Source organism: Pygoscelis adeliae, unplaced genomic scaffold (assembly GCF_000699105.1).
Source record: "Pygoscelis adeliae isolate BGI_AS28 unplaced genomic scaffold, ASM69910v1 Scaffold135, whole genome shotgun sequence".
In the NCBI taxonomy this organism is placed as follows: domain Eukaryota; kingdom Metazoa; phylum Chordata; class Aves; order Sphenisciformes; family Spheniscidae; genus Pygoscelis; species Pygoscelis adeliae.
Window position 1 is genome coordinate 3321052 of NW_008824908.1, and position 23384 is coordinate 3344435.

Below are 23384 nucleotides of genomic sequence, written 5' to 3' on the forward strand. Positions count from 1 at the left end.
ATGTTGACTTCCATGTAGAAATTTTGGACTACACCAGAATAAGATAATGGTGCATCATATTGCCCTTATTATTTCAGAGTTAAAACAAAAAAGTACAGATTTGGATTTTCTCTTCCTTTCTCCATACCTCTGTAATTTCACTCCCAATATATATAACCAAACTGGATTCCAATTTTCATTTCTCTCAGGTTTCTTTCTCTTGGAGAGTTTTACTCACCAGCTTTATGTTGTAGACTGGCTTCTGAAGGCTCATATTTGCTACTGGCTTCCCTGTAATATTGCCCAGGGTGTCTCCATTAGCCTTCAAATTAGTTTTTAGGCAATCTGAATCACCCTGTATTGATCTAGCATCACTAGTGTTAGTCCATTTGTTGCTGTCCAACCTACTCTCTCAGTCCTGTCATCTGCCTGTATTTTATAGTTACCAGGCTTATAGGCTGCATTTGTCAGAGGATCATTTTCCAAGAGCTCTCTCTTAAGTGGAATTCATGGACATTGTTTAGGAAAATTTGTATATGCGCAGTTTCAGCAGTTAGCAACATAGCTTGTCTCCAGAGTATTGAATATGGATCTCTCTTTTTTCCCTCAGGCTTGGCCTCAGTAGGATTAAATTTTCTCATTGCCTCAGTTTGTGTGTTCATTTTTGTCCTGGACATGATTCTTTCCTTCACTGTGGAAGAGACATTTAAGCAGGCATCAGAAATTTGGCCGTCTACCTCTGCAAAAGTGCTTTGCTTGTTTTGTGTTGGAACTGTTTCACTCCTGGACGGAGTACTTAAAAATAACACACACCCCCAAACAAAACTTAACTGTATACAAAACTTATTTCAAGTATCTTAACATTGTACAACATTTTGTACATGACCATTGCTGCATCTGCACAAAGAGTTTCTATGTGTAGTTTGGTCATTTCTGCAGCAGAAACTGCCCTGGAGTCTCTGAGACAGCAAGTTAATCAGCTGTCTGATTAACTCAGCATGTTAATCAACATATTGAAGCATATAAGTAGTGCTTATCAGTTGGCCTAGGGACCATAGGAACAGCCTGGAGGACTCTGTGGAACTGTCTGAAATTGTCATCTGGAGAACTCCTGTACCAATTAGTCAAATGCTTTGTTGTGAAGGCATGTAGCTCAATTACCTTTTCTCAGGTCCATCCTTTGCCTCATCTATGCTGATGCTAGCAAGGGAGTTCCTTGCTATTAATTAATGGAAATTAATGACCAAGTGCACTGGGTGTGCACATGGGTACAGCCCTCACACCCAGCTACATCACAATTATATATTTGAATTTTATGCTTATATCTCATTTATAACTTAAATTCGAGAGTTCTTACTATAGAAGCCATGATGTCTGTGGGGAACAGTCTTCCATGTGTATTTAGAATTTCTTCAGGACCCTCTAACATTTCTCCAGTATCCATCAGGGAAGCCTGCTATGCTGATCTTCACTCCTAGTGATTTACATTGTGAATTGTGATTCTATACTCTGTTATATGAGCCAGGAAGCAGAGCTTTCTGCAAACCCATGGTAGTATGCTAGTTTGTTCTGCCTGTGCCTGTCAGCAGCCCTTTGGACAGTCCTGCTCTTGTGTAAATCCATTATATACAATTATAAAATCAGAGAAGAACTGAGTTTGGAAAGGGACCTCTGGAAGTCAATTAGTCCTATACTTGTGCTCAAAGTGGGGTCAAATAGAGCAGGTGGCTCAGCACCTTGGCTAGATGACCTTTGAGTATCTCCAAGGATGGAGACTGCACAGCCTCTCTGGTCAAGTTGTTGAAGCGTCTGGCTGCCCTGTCTAGTCACCATTTTGTCTGTGAGGATGTTATTGGAGACAGTGTTGAAATCTCCTGGAATGCCTCTGCCCTGCTGTGTTGCCCTTCCAGCAGATATTGGGCTGTGTGTATCATAGAATCTCCCTAACCCTAACCCTCCCCCAGGGAGGACCAGGGCTTGCAAAGATGAGGCTAATTCCAGTTGTCAGAAGAAAGTCTCATCAACTTGTTCCTCATCAGGAAGTTTGCAGGAGACATCTGCCACAATGTTGATCGGCCCTCTAATCCTAACCCAAATGCTCTCAACTGGCTCATCAGCCATCCTACGATAACGCATTCCCACTCTTTCACTTTAAAGGGTAACTCCCCATCCAGCCCTCCTGGCTTGTCCTTCCTGAAGAACCTGTATCCATTGCAGCACTCCAGTCTTGTAAGCTATCCCACTACATTTCTGTCATCCCAGTTAGACTGTAGCCCTGTAACTGCACACAGAGCTCTAATTTCTCCTGTTTTGTTCCCATGCTGCATGCATTAGTGAACAGGTAGTTCAAATCAGCACCTACTTGTGCTGGTTACCCAAGAAAAAAAGTGAGAGCTTCTGCCATGTTGCTGTCCTCTTGGCCCTTCCTTATCTGCCTGCATACACTTGAGATGGGCCACTTTCCACACTGTTTTTTTGTTCTTGAGGTTTCTCTTGTCCACCTCAGACTGCATCTTTTGCTTTGCAATTGGGTCCACCACTTCCTCACTTGAATGTGAGTTATCTGCCTCCCCCATCGTTCATAGTTAGTTGTAGTAATAATGGGATATTTTGAAAGACTTGCTAAAGTTCCTCGTGAAGTTTTTTGTAGATTGGGGAATACATCTGATGCCATATCAGATATCTGATGCTAAACAACTGGAGTTGTTTAGCCTGGGGAAAAGGAGGCTCAGGGGAGACCTCATCGCTCTCTACAGCTACCTGAAAGGAGGTTGTAGTGAGGTGGGTGTCAGCCTCTTCTCCCAAGTAACAAGTGATAGGACAAGAGGAAACGGCCTCAAGTTGCACCAGGGGAGGTTTAGGTTGGATATTAGGAAAAATTCCTTCACCGAAAGGGTTGTCAAGCATTGGAACCGGCTGCCCAGGGAAGTGGTTGAGTCACCTTCCCTGGAAGTATTTAAAAGACACGTAGATGAGGTGCTTAGGGACATGGTTTAGTGGGCATGGTGGTGTTGGGTTGACGGTTGGACTCGATGATCTTAGAGGTCTTTTCCAACCTTAATGATTCTATGATTCTATGATTCTACAGCTACCTGAAAGGAGGTTGTAGCGGGGTGGGTGTCAGCCTCTTCTCCCAAGTAACAAGCGATAAGACAAGAGGAAACAGCCTCAAGTTGTGCCAGGGGAGGTTTAGATTGGATATTAGGAAAAATTTCTTCACCGAAAGGGTTGTCAAGCATTGGAACAGGCTGCCCAGGGAAGTGGTGGAGTCACCACCCCTGCAGGTATTTAAAAGCTGTGTAGACATGGTGCTTAGGGACATGGTTTAATGGTGGACTCGGCAGTGCTAGGTTAATGGTTGGACTCGGTGATCTTAAAGGTCTTTTCCAACCTAAATGATTCTATGATTCTATATGTGATTGTATGTAGAGAGAGATCTAATGAGTTCATCTGATTAGATATGGGAGTCCCATGAACCATAGATATTTCTAAGGGTACAGTGGGACACAAATTGCTTCTGTCTAGCCAGAAAACTAGAACTATAAAGTACAGACAGGCTTTCTTAGAGGCATATTAATCTGTCTTTCCCAGTGGAACTTATTTATTTAAATTTTAATGGTAAATTTTTAATTTGAAGTAAGTACTGCTGGGTATCTGGGCAGTTGACTGGAAAGAATGGGGTCACATAAAGAATCAATGCAATAGGAAATGGCAGAACATGGCCTGTTTTCAGCAAATGCAATATCAACAGAAGAAAACAACAACAAACAAGTATTCACCAGCTGAATTGACCTCCCACAAAATCTAAAAGGAATTTGCCAGAAGGAATACATGAAGTCCTCCAGACATTTTACACACATAAATGCAGACTCTAGAAAGAGGAACTCTGACTCACAAATAGCCAAAGGCATCCTGGGTGACTATCATCTCCTTCAGTAAAGAAAAAAAAAGAACAGTCCTTAGTAATGTAGGAAGCCCAAGGTGTCCACAAGCCTGTGAAACAGTTATTCTGACAGAGCCCCCAAAGCTGAATTATTTGCCTTTGTTATAGGACTTCTAGCCAAAGTTCCCTACTGCCTCCTTCCACAGAGCCTCACCCAGATTAGGGAAAACCATAGAAACTGAAAAGAAAAACCTAACAAAGCTCGAAAGCAAATAAGGCCATAATCCCTCTTTGAGGATCATCTGTTTAAGGTGCTTTTGTATGGAGAAAACCACTGATACCCCTTTTTTCTTTTCCACACAACAGCAAACTATGCTTCTAGTGTTGAGATTTTTATTTGCAGTTTTTAATTCTTCCTTACAAGACCATTAGCTATACCACTACAGTCCATTTTGCCCAAGTGCAATCTTTTGCCTGCTGTTAAAAGATATAGTAAAGAAATAGCTCATAATCCACATTTGCTAGCAAATTCTAGCTGTTCTGTGCCATTCCTGAAAGGCAAAACAGTTGTAAAACTAGCAGACTGATTAAGGAAAATAAATTATGGTCGCTTTGAACCACCCGCCACGTAGGTCAGTTGGAATGCATCAGAAAATCTGTCTTTAAAAGTCATTTTAGTTTATTTTAAATTTTCTAATAGGTATGACAGTATTTCTTCAAACTTAACAAAGTTGTCACTTTTATAGAATCATAGACTCACGTAAGTTGGAAGGGGCCTCCAGAGGTCATCTTCTCCAACTTCTAGCTCAACGCGGGTCAATTTAGAGTGGGTTGATAAGGTACTTGTTGAATTTTTAATATCTCCAAAGGTGGAGATATTCAGTCTCTCTGGGCACCTTTTCTGTGTTTGACCACTCTCATTGTGAAGAATCTTTTCCTTATGCAAACCGTTGCAATTTCCCCTGTTGCAAATTTTGACCATTGCCTCTTTTCCTCTCACTTGGTCATCCTTTGCAGGCCTCATTCCAGTATGTCAATGATGGTCATCTAGCAAGGAGTGAAAGAAATACATCAGCCCTTGTCATGATTCTGGATATTTCACTAGCACATATCATTTACTAAATGATGTTGAACTTTGTCATCAACATATAATCTGCCTTCCAAACTTCACAGGAAGTTGTTAATCTTTTTGTTTTAATGTTTCCATCTGCAAATGAGATTTCCTGGCAGTACCTGGCTGAATTTTCACATCTAACTTTTTCAACTGGTAACAACTTGGCACCTGATTCAATAATAGAAACTGAGGCTGGACAGAGCCTTGAGGCATCATGCATTTACCTTTCTGGAGGAAAAATAATTCTTAGCTAAATTATTTGCTATAAATGTTTGTGACTCTCCTTAACATTTTTCTGTTGACAGCCTGCAGTTTCGCAGGCAATCTGTTCCAAAGTTTATTTTCCTTATGGTCACAAAGTTTTCTCTAAAAGTTAACTTGAATCTCCCTTGCTGTAAAGTACATTACTTCTTTTCCTTTCTATTCCTTCTGTCTTCCTCTTTGCAGGTATTTTTTGCATGTCGAAGACTTTTATCGTAACTCATCCTACATATTTGCTCTTCCTACTTCTACAGTAGATTTTGGTTTACTTCTTCCTGCTATAGCATGTTTTCTAGTTAGCTGATAACTTTAATTTCTTTTCTAAATTGTCTTCAGTAGGGTTCATCTTCAAGTGTGGAATCCAACTTTTGGACACAGTACAGAAGTGCCAACTGCAATGGAAATGTCTTTTCAACTGTCCGCTTTCATTTTTATTGCCCAGTATAATTGTAGATATGTCATAGGGAAGTTTGTGTCTTCAGTCCAATGTCAGATACTTTTCTGCAAAGCTTTCTGCACCTGACTTGTTTCTCAACTGCATGAAGAAGGGTTGTTACTCTTCCTTGTTGGTGCAGTTGGTTATTTCTATCTGTGTAGTATTTTGCACTGGTCTTTATTTAACTGCATCATACATAGATCATTTATTAAATATCTCGTGGTAATTTTGACCTCCAGTTGTGGTCTAGTTCACCAGCTTGGTATCATAGAATCATAGAATAGTTTGGGTTGGAAAGGACCTCTAAAGGTTATCTAGTCCAACCCCCCCATCGTCTGCAAACCTAATCAATAAGTTATTTCTTGCTGAAAATTCTGAGTTGTGCTCAATGCATTGTTCGAATTTGTCAGCCTGGGAAATAGGGGCAGGGGCTGGGGGGAAGGTGTTGTTTTAATTTTGTCTTTGTTTCTCACCATTCAAATATATTCTAGTTGGCCATAAATTAAATAAATTTTCCCCAAGTCAAGTCTGTTTTGCCTGTGATGGTAATTGGTGAGTGATCTCCCTGTCTTTATATCAACCCGTGAGCTTTCTTTTCATCTTCTTTTCTCCCTCTGTCCTGTTGAGCAGGGGGAATGAGATAGTGGCTGGGTGGGCGTCTGGAAGCTGGCCAAGGTCAACGCACCACAGAGAGTGTAAAAAAGAGTCTATGCTCTTGGTCTTAAAAGCATTTCCAATCAATAAGAGGGAGCAGATATTCTCCAAATGTAAGAATATCTTTATTATCTCCTGCCACATCTGTCTTTACCACTTAGTTTTCTGAGCAGCCGGCAGTAGTGGAGACTTTATAATTTAAAACCTTTACCCTGATAGCTTTCCTTCTAGGATTTGCATCAACAGTCAAAGAGGAAACACATTACAGAACATTTGCATACATTTTCAAATCTATGTTAACTAAGACAGAATTTTATGTTCAGGTACAAGTGCTAAAATTAATTGAATATGTCTGTATGGCTCTGCAAATATGCAGCTGCGTCTGTAGTGAAAGGGAAGATATTCCAGCCCTTACCTGCCTAAGTCCAAAGCTGGTTAGATTCACCTCTAGGATGCACATGGCTGTTGGAAGTAAATCCTTCTGTTCTGAACCAAGGTGTTATGAAACCATCCACAGAGCAGAAAGTCATTAAGTACAGGATAGGATAGGCTTACATATAATAAATTGTATCTGAATAATTTCAGTATGTTTCTTTATATCAGCAAGACATTGGCCCTTTTAGTCACGAATCCCAGTACCATATATCAAGATAACAACAGTCCTTGCGCAAGCAGAAAACAGAGGGTAGTCTGAAGTTGTGTGGTTTGTTGTTTGTGCATCTGGCAAATTATGAATTTAGGAAAATTATAGAAGATGCAGCTCTGTTACAGATGACTTGTGAAGGTGGTAGTCTACCACCAAAAGGGACACTTGGGCAGGTATGGACATGCAACACTGGAAAACGTCTTCAGGATATGATAGCAACTGGAAGTCCAGTTGAAAAGATGAATAGCTGTAAAATTAATCATCTTTAAAAGTTCAATAGCATATTTATTTCTTTAATGAATTTAGTTTTCAGCCTTCACTTGATTTTAAAGTGTTTAATCTTTGTGGTACCAATTGTGTTTATGCATTATTTCAAGGTTCACTATGACTTTGGGCTTAGAAATATCCTGTCTGTTTTAAGAACACTTGGAGCAGTGAAAAGATCGAATCCCAAAGAGCCAGAGAAAACCGTAGTGATGAGAGTTCTGCGGGACATGAACCTCTCCAAACTGGTACTGTAACACTGGTGTCTTTCCCCAAAAGAGTACTTTGTTTGCATTTGTAAGTGTATTTATTATGAACTTTGAAAAGATCTTTTTCTTCAGCAGTTGGATACATTATTCTGCAGTTTTTAATATGGTCTATCAGTGAGTGGAGAATCAGAATACAGTTACGGTGTGAGCACTATTTGTCTTCTAAAGAGAGGAAAACACATCAGAAGCCTTAGTTGAAAAAATCATTGGAAATACCATCAGAACCTAGGGGACCTAACCTGGTCCTCTAATTGGCTCTTGTTTTTAATTCTTTCTGCCCTATCTAAGGAGAGAAAGGAAGAATACATTGTATTAACTTTTAATAATGTCATTAAAGATCCTTCTTAATCCAGAATTTCGATTTATAAATTTCTTGGGAGTCTGTTGCCTTTTCAGAACATCATAAGAATTGCAATGAGTGAAGTAATTGGAAGCAGCTAGTGCCTACTTGTATAGTCTAGTCTCTTTCGATATTACTGTTTAAAGTATTCATCTTTCTTTTTATTGCTGTAATTGAAAGGTTATAGCATGTCTAGACTCTGTGTATTTACCTTGGGAGCCAGTTTTGTGATGGAACCAATTACTCTGTTTCTGATGTTAATCTATTCAGCACATTGGTACAAGCGTTCAAACCTATAGGCATGCTTCAGTGATTTACAGAAGGAAAAAATCATAAAAAATCCAAGGCAAAACACAATTTGAATAAATCTTGCTGGTTTATGTAACAAATGAAGAAACATGTGTGTGTATATATTGACGAAAACTGTATTAAGATGTTAACATTTTTATAAGCTTTAAATATTTAATTTAGAAATTACTACTTGTGATTGCATTGTATGAAATTCATGTAATAAAACTGATTCGTAATTATAATGTTTGCTTTGGAAAAGAAGGTTTTCTACTGCCATCTTTTAAATGGCATATTCTTGAAGATTGTTCACAGCTGTAATAATAGTTTCAATGAACAAATAATGTATTTCCCCCTACTTTATCCTTGACAGGTGGATGAAGATGAACCTTTATTTATGAGTCTCATTAATGACCTATTCCCTGGAATTACGCTGGATAAAGCTGGGTATCCTGAACTACAGTCAGCCATTCAGAAACAGGCAGAGAAAGCAGGGCTTATTCATCATCCACCGTGGATACTTAAACTCATTCAGCTGTATGAAACTCAACGCGTCCGACATGGTTAGCATGCTAGATGAGGTTTTGAGACTGCAGAAAAGCAATAGTTTTTTATATTATCTGCTACAGAATGCAGATTATTCTCACAAAAAATGTATTTTAAAATTGAACAGATGTCATTTTTAAAGCCTATGTGGATATTTTGCTAGGAAACTGTTATGACTTTTTTTTTAGCGTGCAATGCGCACATATGAGATTTTAGCTTTGGTGTATTACATTTTTATGGGAAATATGAGTGTGGCCTTCAGTGATTGAAATTTCTGTGGAACAAGTTAAAATGTAGAGTATACGTTAAAATTCAGAAACAGCCGATTTTGTTCAGTGTTCTGTAAATGATTGTTGCCCTCAGACACAGTTCAGTCATGAAGCTCATGTTTAATGTTACTGTGAGATTATGATGCTGAGAAGATTACAGAAAGTAATCTCTCAAACCTTTACTTTGATAGATCCTACCAAGCATGAAGTATAATTCCAAGTGTTGTTCTTTGTTCAATTCTGGCCATTTCAACTGAGGAGAAATAAGCCTACCTCCTGCTGGACCAGGGGGGTTGGACAAGATGGCCTCCAGAGGTCCCTTCCAACCTCAGCCATTCTGCGATTCTGTGAAAATACATTTTTACAGTGCACAAAAGACTAATGAGTAAAGTTCATCCTGCCCTAGGAAGGGTACCAAAGACAGTAGTAAAACCAGGTTTGCAATTCATAGCTGAGTGGAAAAAAAATACCCCTGCTTTGAAGTGTCCCCCACCCCCCCAACCTCTAACAACTAAGGATTTTTTTGTATATGAAGGAGAAAATATAAAGGAAATGTAAGTAAAATAGCAAAGATTTATGAAGATGCCATCCTTTTTATTCTCCCTTTTCATGTCATAATAAGAGAATAGTAAGCTTAAACTAATGGAACAAATAAAAGGAAATCCTCATTTGCATAGCACAGTCTGAGAGCTTAATGCCTCAAAGGTTTAGTTCCGATTATAGGTTAGACCAAAGAACTGGTTAATGCTCTGCTGAGTTAAAAATTTACATCCAGATCGCTGGGTTCAATGTTCCATATCAAATCACAACACCTATATCTATGTAGGAACCATGAAAGTTTTAATGATTTCAGTCATGATTAAATGTGCCTCTTGTTAGAAGAAGCTGTTGGTCTGTGAGACACCACAGGCCACTGTTCCCCAAAAGTCTCCGGGATCCACTGTGGCATTCTGCTTAGATGCCTCTTCTCTCCACATGTCCCTGCTATTCCCAGGGGTCATGCAGCTCCAAATGGCCTAACGCTTGGATGCCCAGGGCCTTTCTATGACACAAGTTGTTGCATGGAGGGAAAAAGGTCTCTGTTTTCCTGACCTCCATTTGTCCTATTCATGGACCCTTGGATTTATGGAGAGGTCACCATGAGATTTCAAGTAATGAGGAAAAATCTGTAAAATGCATGACTTCTCTTGGTTGAAATAGAGGCAATATATGCAAATGGAGTGCTCACGCACACACACACATATGCGTGCGTGCACGTATGCATGGAGATTCAGTGCATGGATCCTGAAATCTCTTTCGCATAACAGTTTTCAGATGCTGTTGAAACCAACAGAAAGGCCATTCCATTAACATTGAGGGGCTTGGATTACATTTCCCCATATATAATTTACGGCATGAGTAAAGTGATTGTCTGGGTACCCAAACTGTTTTTGGGAACATTCAGCTCCTTTTAGTTTTAGAGGCAGTCTGCATTGTACTGGATTAGGTTTGTAACTTGGGTTTGTGATCGTTTGTTCCATACCTTTGTTGAAGAGGTTTTCAAAGCCAACTAAGGATTATGTTGTCCAGTTTCCTCTAGGGTTAATAGGAGTTATCTAGCTCCCTTAGATGACTTTGGAAATCTCAGTTTGAATGTCCCATCTGCTTTTGGACAGACTCTGGGCCTTTTGAATAGCTTATTTAGAAAATACAACTGAAAAGGATCAGCTGTAGGTTCAATGTATTGTTGAAGACATGGCTTCTTTTCCTTAGGCGATATGTGTATACACTGATGAAATTAAAAGTGTGGGTGCTATTAACTGGTTTTTATGTAAGAAAAATGTATTAAAATATCAGCATGGATGGATGCAGGTACATACTTTTGTTATTTTTGCTTCAGAAAGATACACTCGATTTTGTATATCATTGGGAACTACTCATTCTCATTAAATACATTTAGAAATTACTGGTTTTGTTTACAACCAATCATGTCAATGTCATTGCATGCAAACATCAAAAGGCAGTTGTGTTTTCCAATTAGAAAAAGAAACAGAACTGCCTGAGGGAGGATACAGACCCACATAGGCTTGCCTATTGTAATAGAGCAGACATTTATAGAGGCCTTTTAATAATATTTTTAAATTCCATTTCAGTCAATATTGAGTAAGTGGAGTGAGAAACATCTTTTTTGTATTGGCTTTTGATAAAAATAAAACAAGGATCATTGATGCAAAGAACCATTAAACGGTAGCATGACATTTTGACATTTCATTTTAAACCATGTTTGTATTGTTTTAAGGTATGATGACTCTAGGTCCAACTGGTGCAGGAAAGACAAAATGCATTAATATTTTGATGAAAGCAATGACAGATTGTGGTGCTCCTCATAAAGAGATGAGAATGAACCCAAAGGCAATCACAGCTTCCCAGATGTTTGGTACCCTTGATGTTGCTACAAATGACTGGACAGATGGTATTTTCTCTACATTATGGAGAAAAACTTTAAAAGCAAAGAAGGTAATGGATATTGTATCATGACAGTTAATAAGGACATATAATACTGTTTCTATAAGGTCTTATTACCTGTCATTTATGTGAAAGATCTTACATTATAAAATCAAATGGTAAAATAGAGTGTTGGTTTTGCTTTGTGTCTGAATAGCTCGATGTACGCCAGAATCACAATTATGTGTATATGCCAGGGGGCAATAGGCTTCCCAAGCACTTGAGGTTCCAGAATTAAATTGGAAGAAATTTTAAGGGTTTTGCTTCCTTCTATAAGCAGGTAGTCCTACCATTCAAATGCAAAAACAAGGGCTGTTCATGTTTTGATGTGAGGACAGGAAAGTTAATTTTCTCCTGTCTGGTTTTGTGTCATTGCCACTCTATTTCACTAATTATATCAGAATGTAAGAGGCTCTGGTAAGAAATCAGTATAGGCATTTCCCAATTCTCTTACCAAACCTGCAGATGATGTTTCGTGGAATCATAATCAAGTTTCATTCAGTTCTCACTTGGAAAATGGGAAGCCTTACATGAAATACTTAGGTAACATCCCACAAGGACTGACCGTGTGACCGTGTTTGTGACTGTATTTCATGGGAAATGTTTTCATCCACCTTGATGGATGCTGGACTGCCTGATGTACTTTTGTAGAAGAAAGGGACAGCTTCATGCTTAGAACAGCCGAAATTAATTTTTGTCACTATTCCTTAATATCCTTTTTGGTGTGACACAGGATAACAAAAGAAGGATTAAAATCACTGAGCAAATTACAAAAACTGCAGTTCATGCTGAGATAATCAGCACCAAATTATGACTCATTATTTGTATCCAAAAGTACATTCTCTGAGATTAGGCAAATGTGTATTTTTGGTCAATGTACGTAAAGTTGCATGTGTGTGTGTGTCTCCTTTTTTTAGGGTGAGCATATCTGGATAGTTTTGGATGGACCTGTTGATGCAATATGGATTGAAAATCTGAACTCTGTTCTGGACGATAATAAGACCCTTACTTTGGCCAATGGAGATCGTATTCCGATGTCCCCCAGTTGCAAAATTATTTTTGAACCTCACAACATTGACAATGCCTCCCCTGCAACAGTTTCTCGCAATGGGATGGTCTTCATGAGTTCTTCGGTGTTAGACTGGAAACCTATTTTAAGAGCTTGGCTGCAAACGCTACCTGTTACATACTCTGATGTCCTATGGAATTGCTTTAATGCTGTATTTCAGGTACTTAATTCAACAACTTGAGGAAAAAAAATTGTATTTCTTATTCTTTATTTAATGAAGCATTGTTTCTTCCTCAGTGCTTTTTCAAATATTTACTTTTCTTTGTTTATGTAATAAAATAAGGATGAAGGATATAAAAAAAAAAAAAGAGAGAAAATTATCTCTGACATTAACGAATGAGTGAAACTATAACAGATGAATAATTTGGATGCTTTGTTTTGTCTGCATAGGTTAGTTGGCAATGAATTGTTAAATCTGTGATTATTTTATAATATATATTGGCAAAACAGATATTCTCTTTGGCTGTAATTGTTACTGAAATTTTAATTCTTGTTAGGATACATAAAGGAAGTGGATAAACTTCCTTGTTTGTTTTAAATGTAAAGAAGTAAATTCGGAAAGAAATTAAGCTAGATTCATTCTGGTGGAATCTTTCTCAATTTCGGCTGCAACAGGAATGCATTTGGCCCATTAGTTATTTTTAAAAGACATTCTATAGTTCAAATTAATTAAGGGCAGTTCTGTGCTCTGCGGTGTTCTGAAGCTCAGCGCAGGTGACTGTAGTGGTCTCTTCTGATTTTATAATCCATGATTCTGTTCCGAAGGAGATTTTTGAGATGGCATCTCTTTGATGCGTTCTCTGACTAAATCGTGTTCAATCAGTAGATCTAAAGGGAGAATTCCGAGCTTTTTTTTCTCCTCCATTTGGCCTTAGCATACTGAATCATTAAAAAGGTTTCATTAGTATTATGGATGGTTGTACTCAATAGTGGATCTAAAAGCATAATCTCAGTAGTACACTGTTTTCAATTACACTGAAATTCTTGTTTTTTCTTTGGAATTCTTTAAAGAAATAGTTATTGTTTTGCAATCTTTCAGCGTTGTTATCTTCTGATGTCCTCAACATCTGTGGAACACATGCAACTTCCTTATATACCTTGCTTTCCCATTGGCTCTCTCCTGCCAGTTTTCTTGTGTAACTGGTGTTGGATTTCACAGGATTTCTCCTGTAATATTTTTCATCATTGTTGGATTTTACAAATGCAGCTTTTAATGAACTTTGAGTGACATTTCAGAAAGCTTATTTATAAATCATGATAAAAACAGTGATTAATATAGTTTTAGAATGGCTTGAATGTTGACAAACGTCTTCTTACAGATATGTTTCATTTCAGTGCCCATTTACTTTAAAACCAATGTTTAACAAGCTATTCATTTTGTGCTACCTCCAAAACATAACGATATGACATAGTATTTACTGCAGCAGCAAGAAAAACAATTCTGATAATGAATTTTAAAATATGTTTCCAAATACTGTGTATGTGGGTCAATTTACTGCTTCTTTGCCACAATTCTATTTATATTTTATGCTACAACTTGCTCTGAAAACTTAATAACAACATTTAAAATACCCAAGCCTGAAGCAATAGCAATGAAGTCCAGAAAAATATGTATTTTATTAGATTGAGAGATGAAAATGCAGTGAAATATGAAGTTACTTCTGTGCTGAAGGCTGCATTTGGAACTATCAAAATGTAAATGAAAGCTGTCATGCTGTCAGTTTTCTTTCACTTTTAACGAGCTGTCTTTGCTTCTCAAATAATAGAAGCGATAACAGTGATTTTACAGATGAGGATAACACTACTTTTGTATTCAGGTGGCTCTTTTTACAGTTATTATTTTGCCCCACATAAAAAAAAAAATGGATAAATAAATTCTAAAAGAAAATTTATGAAATAAGGTGCATCAACAGTGGTAGTCAAACCCCAAATACAGACCTTGGTGAATTTAATGCTACTATTAAGAAAAGCATGGATATAAGCAGCTTACAAATATCTGAGTTTTACAAGAAAATGTTTAGGCTACAGATAGAAATACAGTAACTAAGGAGAATCAGTTTTTAAGTATACCTATGGAGACCTTTTGAAATCAATCTAAATTCAACCAAAATAGATTTAAGACAACCGTTACAGTAGTTCCAATCTGCTTACAAGAAACACTCATTATTTATGCTAATAAAAATAGTATTTGTCACTGAAAGGCTGCGTATTGGATAAAATCATTATTAATGAAGGTACAGCAAGTAGCAATAACGTAGGAGGAAGCACCAGAGAATGATAGTTTTGAATCAGTGGAATGTATTTATTCTTTTCATGCATATTATAAATTCCACTGTAAGTCATTTGCTTTTATATAAAAGACAGGAGGTAGTCCAAAAGACAAGGATCTATTTAAAAAAAAACAAACAAAAAAAACCCCAAACAACCCCTAAAAACCAACTTTATTTTGAATTGAGATTATCTTTGAGCCCTTTCTATTTCCACAGGATTTTTTCAAAATGGTGATTGAGGGGTTGGACTTTCACCCTCCCTTTCCCAGTTCTTTTTTCTCAGCAGCATTTCCTGCTTAAGAGTAATTTCAAGTAAACTCCTATCCCCATCTAAGGTCTCTACTCTCTTAAATTTAGAAACTATACTGCCAATTTCTTGTGAATGATGCTGCTACCTGTAAGCAACATAATTGCTTAGCTGATGGAAGTAATTATCTGAGACAGTTTCAAAGAACTGAAATAATTAAAATAATTACCTGAGTGGCATTATTTAGTTTGTCTGCAAAGTGCGAAGCTCAAACTAGTGGTGGATGTTATGAGTAACATAAGTTTCAGCATGTCTATGTACTGTTTAAATGAAAAAAACCTAGTAATTTTTAAATCACACTCACTTTCCTTTTTTTAATAAAATCTGGTGTCCTGGATCCCTTATTGACCTATTCTGGAGACTTCAGAGAAGTTCTAAAACCAGCAGAGTAGTCAGATGTGACTTACTCCTCCCTCCACATTAAATCTCACCTTAATCTTATTTGGGTAAAGGCTGCTATTGCCTCTGGAGCATAGAGTTGAATATATAACCCAAAGACTTTCTTAGCTTTTTAGTTTAAATGCTGATGTTCAAATTAATATTAAAAATAGTAACAACTTTGCATTATTTAATTGTTCTTGTGCTTGTTGAAACCCTTTGAGTATGTTGCCAACTTCTTGTCCTAAAGAGCATTCTACAGTCCAGTGAGTTCCACAGTGACTGTATGCTGTGCAAAAGGGTCTTTTCTCATACGAGTTTTTGCCATCTGACTTCATTTTGCAGTCTCCTTGTAAGGTATAGCAAATTCCTGATTCAAATTCTTTGCAATTTGTGTGTATTTGTCACGGCCAAACTAATTTTTCCAGACCCTCTGTCCAAACAAAATACCGTAATAAGTAGTTAATTCATGCTAATTGCTATCTTGATCTTGCATCCTTCTTTCTGCTGTGTATTGTTTTAAAAATAGTAGTAATAAAGTATTAGCATATATGGACCTTATTTTTTTTTTTTTTTCATAAACTCCAAGAACAAGAATTACACAAACCTCACTGGAATCATAAGTACCATGAAAATTGTTCTGGTGAAAATTGGGCTCTTGAAAGTACAGACTACTTTGACTCATGAAATATCCTTATTCTGCATGTCTCAAATCAATTATTAAACAATTTGCAGTGCCCTGTGAAACATCTAGTCTATTTTACAGATGAAGAAACTGAATCTCAGAGAGATTTAGGTCCAAATTTTAAAGGTCTTTAAATTCAAATCTTCCACGCTGCTTTCAGTGCCTTACTTCTACCCATTCCTTGTGGAACCCACAAACCCCCCATTAGTCACCTGAGCACCCTGTGTACTGCTGGGGGCAAAACATGCATTTTAGAGGGTAAGCCACAAAAAGCAACACACAGAGGTGGAAGCACTTTCGCTAGTCAATAAGAAATAACATAAAAAGGGATGTTTTCTAAGCCTCCCTCCTCCTATGTATGCCCACATTCAGACTGTCTTCTTTCTCAGACCACTTAGCCACGAGCCCTATTCTAGATTAAGATGCTTAAGTGAGTTTTTTCTCATAATATATATCTTTGTTGTGTGTGTAACCCACTATTCTAGTGAGATGGAACTCAGGAGGATGGGTGAAAACCTTGATTCAGTCTCCATGCCAATAAATACTCAGCATAGGGTATTTAGAGAACTTTAGTGACAAAAAAAGTGAACTGAAAATTGGAATAAATCTGGTGAGTATGTGGGTAAGCAGCTCACTGATTTTTCAAAAATATCTAGGTGACTGTTTACATCTTTGGGTGATTGAACGTCTTCACTGTCTTAGCTTTCTCACTGACAGGACATGGGAGCCATAAATGGAAATCCTCCAAAATTACTCTCTCCCATAGTGTCCCTGTTGTGCTTTTACTTCCCAGAATGAGTAGGCAGTGTTGATTTCCAAAGATTACAAAGGCAAATGGAACCCATAGGGAGGGAATTATATTAAAAATTGTTAAAGGAAGGTGAAAGTAGGTTATAATTTAAATCAGCCTGTACTATGGATGGCAACTGATATTTTAAAATAATTCTGCACTGCAAATCTCAGAGAGGACTTTACGTCAATCTGAGACTTTGCTAAAGATGTTGCAGAACACTTGACAAAGGCAGGCATGGTAGCCATCACTATGGAGTAACCTGAGGAAAGTCCAGGTTCCGTTAAAATCAATTGCAAAATTCCCTTTGAATCCTGCCAGGATTCTACAGAAAACTGAGAGTATTGGTTTCAAGAGGACAGGTACATTATGGTGCAGTCAGAACAGATCAGATAGACAGAAATATATAGTGGTGAGGTTGTGCATTATATACGTATCATTACAACAATTCTAGTGCTTTTATCTTCCCACTACAAAAATGGCAATGGTAGATTGAAATCTCCAGTGGAAAGCGCAAATGGCAGATCCCTGATGTAACTGAAAAGCAGTCTTCAAATTGCTCTTCAGGAAATTGCTGTATGGAGCTCATATGAATAATTCTGCTGACTGTGGTACATCAAAGTTATTTTTCTAATATGTGATTGTTAGAAAAATTTAATGGTCTAAGTCTGAATATTTATAATCCCAGACATGGGGAAAAATGTTGTTTGGAATAAAGTTTAGAATATATTTGAAATTAAGAAATTGGTCTCAGCTAAGAATAAATCGTACCATTGAAACTGGTAAATAGATTCTTTAAATGATGTTTTTCCTTTCCAGGATGTGATAGATTTTGTTTTCTCTGCTGTGACACCAAAAATGCCAATTTTAGAATGTATGTACATCAAACAAGCTATTGACCTCCTACAGGTAGATATGACATTCATTTTTTCTCTCTCTCATTCTGTTATTTGTGCTGGGACATTGTTCTAGGAGGGCAGTTGTTACATATTGCATCTGCTTTGCAGGGTTTATTGTCCGACCGACATGAGAAGCAGCTCAGCGAGGAACATATTGCTCGCTTGTTCATTTTTGCTGTAATGTGGTCAGCCGGAGCTCTTTTGGAACCAGATGACAGACTGAAAATGGAGCTGTTCTTACGGAAGCACCCCGCAGTGAAAGAACTTCCAGCTGTGAACGGAGAAGAAACCTTGTTTGAATTTGGTGTCAATGCCTGTGGCCAGTGGGAGCATTGGTCAAAGAAGGTTCGTATGCTGTGACATGTTAAGCTTTCTTAATGAGTATACAAGAAAGATGTATTTGGTAAGTGGCATATTATTTTATTATTTAAAACCCTGCATGATTTCGTTAGGAAGATTAACCCTACCAAATGCTCAAGAGTTCCATTTTTGAATGATTCTTTTCTCCACAAATATCTTTGGCAGAGAATAAGAACATGCATTTGAAATAGCTTTGGAAGTTAAACAGAAGTGTCTACTGTCTATCGCCTTACTATTTAAGAAGTCCCAGCAAGGAAAAGCTTTCCTCATGTAACGGAGAATAGTGGAGTGAAAATATCCCATTAGTCTAACATCCTTTTAGAAAAGTTTGTTAAGGTACTGACTGATTATAAATGGATGCTTGGCTTTCAGGAAGGAAAGTTTTGCTAACGTACACTTTATAAAGTACATTTGGTTTTGTGTTCTGATGCAATGTGATTGTGTGGGCAGGTAGAAAATCTCAAACTTTTTGTGTGTCTTTCTTATGCAGCTTCCTGAATATATTTACCCTAAAGATTCGGTACCAGAATATACTTCCATTCTAGTTCCAAATGTAGACAGTGTCCGAACAGACTTTCTAATGCACACTATCATGAGGCAAGGAAAAGCTGTTCTTCTAATTGGGGAACAGGGAACAGCAAAAACAGTTATGATTAAGGTAGGTGGAATGGAAAAACATGTAATAGCTTGTATGATAACATTGCAATGAGTGACATTGGCACAAATGTTAAATTGAAGTGTAAGAGTAATTTGATTTTTCTTCAGATTATATACTAGCATTCTTACTGAGGCATTTTGCCAGAACTCACGTGGCCTACAAGCAAAAAACGTAAGTATCTATACTACAGTATAAAGGGTTCTTCTAAACTTTGCTAACCGTGGCCACAAGGTCATGTGACAAATGCTCTTTCATATGCTTTCTTTTCTTTTGAGAAGTCAAATTGGAGATTTTCCTAAGAAAATATTGATCCTTGGAGGATTTTTTATTTCCCCGTGCTTTGTTGGTGGTGCCATGTGTGAACTGATCTTTTGTACACCCTTGTTGCACAGACTTTCTTCACAAGCCAGACTGAGGAGAAATAAAGAACTTCCTTCTTTACTCGGGGTAATTTTTCAGAGGGTAAATTCAGTGTTTATCATCCGCTCTCTTAATTCCTTCACTGAAAATGACATATAGTTCTTTCTGTAGAAGAAAATAATAACAGGATTGCTATTAAATTAACAAATACATGCTTTCCATATTATAAAATGGTGCAGGTTAATCATATGACACTTCAAAAATTAATAACTTACTACAGAAGAGCCAATAATCAAAAGGCTGAACAAATGCAGATGTCATACCAAACTTGGCATCCCTTATTTGAAAAAATGCAAGTGTAATGGTTTTCAGCATGACATCTATGATTTCCAGGGGAATCTGTAGACTCTTTGCTCAATGAGAGGCAGCTAAATAAAACTGATCTACTGTTGGGACAGCTGAATTTGCCATACAGACATCTGTACCTCCAGTGGATGATTTGCAGAGGTCATGAAATTGAAAATAACTGAAAAACTCTGGCCTAAATTGACCTTCGGCTTTCTTAAAAACTGGAGCCATTTTGTGTCCCTCAGCCATGTGCTTTCTAAGCCCTGACATAAAGCGAGTTGTACCAATGCCAGCAGCCATTAATACTACTTTTTCAGCTTAGCTGTTGATGCCAACATGCATGCCAGTGTAATGTCAACTTCTGTTCCTGGCACCAGCTGGAGAACTATTTTAGCATAGTGAAGAGGCGGGGTCTGGGTGGTGGTCTCGATATTCTGCATACTGGATTTTGGCCAGATACTGGCAACCTCCAGCCTTCAGCTGCCATTCCTTTCCCTAAAAATAATTGGAGCTGATTTTTGGGAGTTGCTTCCCCCGTGTCTATTCTATAGAGCAGGGTATGTTCCTTACACAAGGAAGCATAATGCCAGTAGATATTTGATCTCATTTGACGTTAGGAGTGAAAGTTAACTGCCTTCACAACTGTTCCCTTCTGCTTTCACCTTCTGTAGAATTTTGCTTTACTATACCTCATGGAAAAGAAGTTTCTAGATATAAGCAGCTGGTTTCATGAAAAAGTAAAGACACGTCAGGTAGTAATCTGAATTAATCTGAAGTAATCTTCAGCATTGAGTAAGGTATCAGTATATTTCAAAATAAAGAACTCAGAGTGTTTTTTAAGACCTTTACTCTCTGTACTATTAATTCATGAATTGCAAAAAACCCAGAATTTAACGTGAAACTGGTATGGTAGAGTTGAAAATTGCACCCAGAATCTGCAGTTTAATAACAAAAATAATCCCATTAAATAACCTCTTTGTTTTCAAAGATAGTTCTCATTTATGTACTGTGGAATATTACTATTACCATGTAAAGATTCTGAAATGCCATAACGAATAAAACACAAATGTGTTTTCTGAATGGTTGTGTATTCATAGTTGTGGTGGGTTGACCTTGGCCGGCTGCAAGACCCCCACCCAGCCACTAGCTCCCCCCTCCTCCTCAACAGGACACGGGTCAAGAGAAGAACAGGGAGATCACTCACCAGTTACCATCAAGGGCAAAACAGACTCAACTTGGGGAAAACTAATTTAATTTATTATTAATTAAAAATAGAATAGGATGGTGAAAAACAAAGACAATACTAAAAACACCCTCCTCTCACCCCTTCCTTCTTCTCAGGCTCAACGTCGCTCCTTCACTCCTGACCTTTCTACCTCCTCCTCCACGAGCAGCGCAGGGGGATGGGGAATGGGGGTTGCGGTCAATCCATAACAGCTCCTCTCTGCCGCTCCTTCCTCCTCATGCTGTTCCCTGCTCCCTCCTGAGGTCCTCTCCACGGGATACAGTCCTTCACGAACTGCTCCAGCACGGGTCCTTTCCATGGGGCACAGTCCTTCAGGAGCAGATTGCACCAGCATGGGTCCCGCACGGGCTATAGCTCCTGCCAGAAAACCTGCTCCTGTGTCGGCTCCTCTCTGTAGGCCTCAGCTCCTGCCAGGAGCCTGCTCTGACGTGGGCTCACTATGTACTACAGCTTCCTTCAGAGCACATCCACCTACTGTGGCATGGGGCCTCCAGGGGCTGCAGTATGGCTGCTCCAACGTGTTCCTCTATGGGCTGCATGGGGATAACCTGCTTCACCATGGTCTTCTCCATGGGCTGCAGGGGAGTGTCTCCTGGAGCACCTTCTCACCTTGGTGTCTGCAGGGCTGTTTCTCTCACATTTTTTCTCATTTCTCTCTCTCAACTGCCAGGCAGAATTTTGCCCTTGGTCCAACCCATCAGCTGTCAAGAGTACTTACCAAATACAGGACTGTTGCATGTACATTGCATGTGTAGACTGTCACTTGTGTGATGTCTGAGAAAAACTTATTTCTGAAGGGCACCTTTTCTTAAATTGAGATCATTGTATCAACATTGTATCAACAGAATTAACAGTTTAACACTATTCATCAAAATATTTTGAGCAGGCTTAGCTGTATCTTCCTTTCTATTGTCACACAGAGTGTATGTCTCACTGGAGTTGTTTTTAAAGCACTTAATCAGCAATGATATAGGTTTATTTTTCTGAGGTACCAAAATGGGAATATTTCTAGTCAACCCTGCTCTAAAGATAAGAATTTAAATTATATTCAACTTTGTCATCGTTGTAGAAGAATTGAATCTTTAAAAAGAAATAATGTTGGAAGTCTGGAATATTTACTACTATTTTTATGTTCCAGGTCTCTTGCTAAATAAAATTGTTGTGGTTTAACCCCATGCTTTATATATATGCCTTGGTGTGACTCCAGTGTTACATCTTTTTCTTTCCGGTTCTATTATAAAACCTCACTAAATATGAAAAGTGGACCTTTGTTGCTTTAGGGCATCAGCAGCAGCTGTGGGAATTGTATGCACTCATAAACCCCAAGGATTCCTTTCTTCATTAAGAGAGGATAAATGTCAGTAAATGCAATGTAGCTGGGTTTAATATTACACTACCGTTCCTTTACACTGCTTTTGTTGTAAGATATGGTGCTGTAGTATAAACGTGAAAAAGGGTTTCATTTTTCACTTGTTCCTTGCAGACTGCTGTAACAGATCATCACTAACAGCTTGAATTTAGAAAAACCCTAACAATTGCTAATGCAAAGTTTATTTGCATCCTGAGTTGTCACATCTACTTGTTGTAACACTTACTGAAGTCTGTTAAAAGCTTATAAATTTTAATACTTAGAAACTTTATGCAAAACATTAACTGAGAGGTTGGAGATGGTATATTTATCTTAAATAAGCTGCTGTTTGACATTTTGAAGTTAATAGCAGGGCTGAGATTTTGTAGCTGTCTGTTTTTTTGCAGGGCTACTGAGCATCTGTGTCTCCTTTTGGCTGAATTCATCTGGAGTTACTGGTGCACTTTACTTAAAATTGGTTTATCTTGCAGGATTACACAAGCAAGTATGATCCTGATGTTCACTTGACCAAATGCCTAAACTTTTCTTCTGCAACTCTGCCAAATATGTTCCAGAGGAGCATAGAAAGTTACATAGATAAAAGAATGGGCACAACATACGGTCCTCCGGCAGGGAAGAAAATGACTGTCTTTATTGATGACATCAACATGCCTGTGATTAATGAATGGGGTGATCAGGTAAAAGGAGAATGTTAACATTTGGGAATTGGTGGTCTTACCATTGCTGGTGATGGAAATGCTGATCTGTGGGTTGCAAAAATAGGAAAGTTTAGGAAAAAGGTATCATAATATGGACTAGACCAAGTACGTCTACTAAAAGTAATTTCCCCAAGCCCATTTTTGCCAAGAGTGATAAGCTGTCAGTCCCAAAAGATTAGGGTCAGCATCAAGGCACTTGGTGCAATCATTGTAGCTTTTAAGCCTTCTGTTTTGGTTACATACAGAGCTTGCAGAATTTCCAAACTAGCTGTACTAAGAACCAATCTGGGAAAGGAAGCATGCAAATCCAAGAAGCATCAGAGACTCTTTCCTTCTTCCATCCGCTCTGGACTGGAAAGTTCAGTTATTATTAGATGAAATCTAACATCACAGTTGACATCCAAGACTAGTGAGATGTCTTGAGGTATCGATAAATGAATACTTATAGACCTATACTCTGAAAATCTGACAAATTAAAAAAAATTACTGCTAAGAAAAAGTAATTTTCCTGCTC

The 23384-nt window shown here is 38.1% G+C and overlaps 1 protein-coding gene across 1 annotated transcript in view; it reads left to right on the forward strand.

The window, feature by feature from the left end:
- LOC103917741 (dynein heavy chain 5, axonemal-like) overlaps window positions 1-23384 on the forward strand; it is a 174586-nt gene that overhangs the window by 72653 nt on the left and 78549 nt on the right. Inside the window, 8 exon segments of the mRNA XM_009324931.1 lie at window positions 7351-7485; window positions 8508-8697; window positions 11228-11445; window positions 12351-12662; window positions 17752-17841; window positions 17940-18176; window positions 18682-18849; window positions 22643-22849. Coding sequence (XP_009323206.1) covers window positions 7351-7485; window positions 8508-8697; window positions 11228-11445; window positions 12351-12662; window positions 17752-17841; window positions 17940-18176; window positions 18682-18849; window positions 22643-22849 — 1557 coding nt within the window.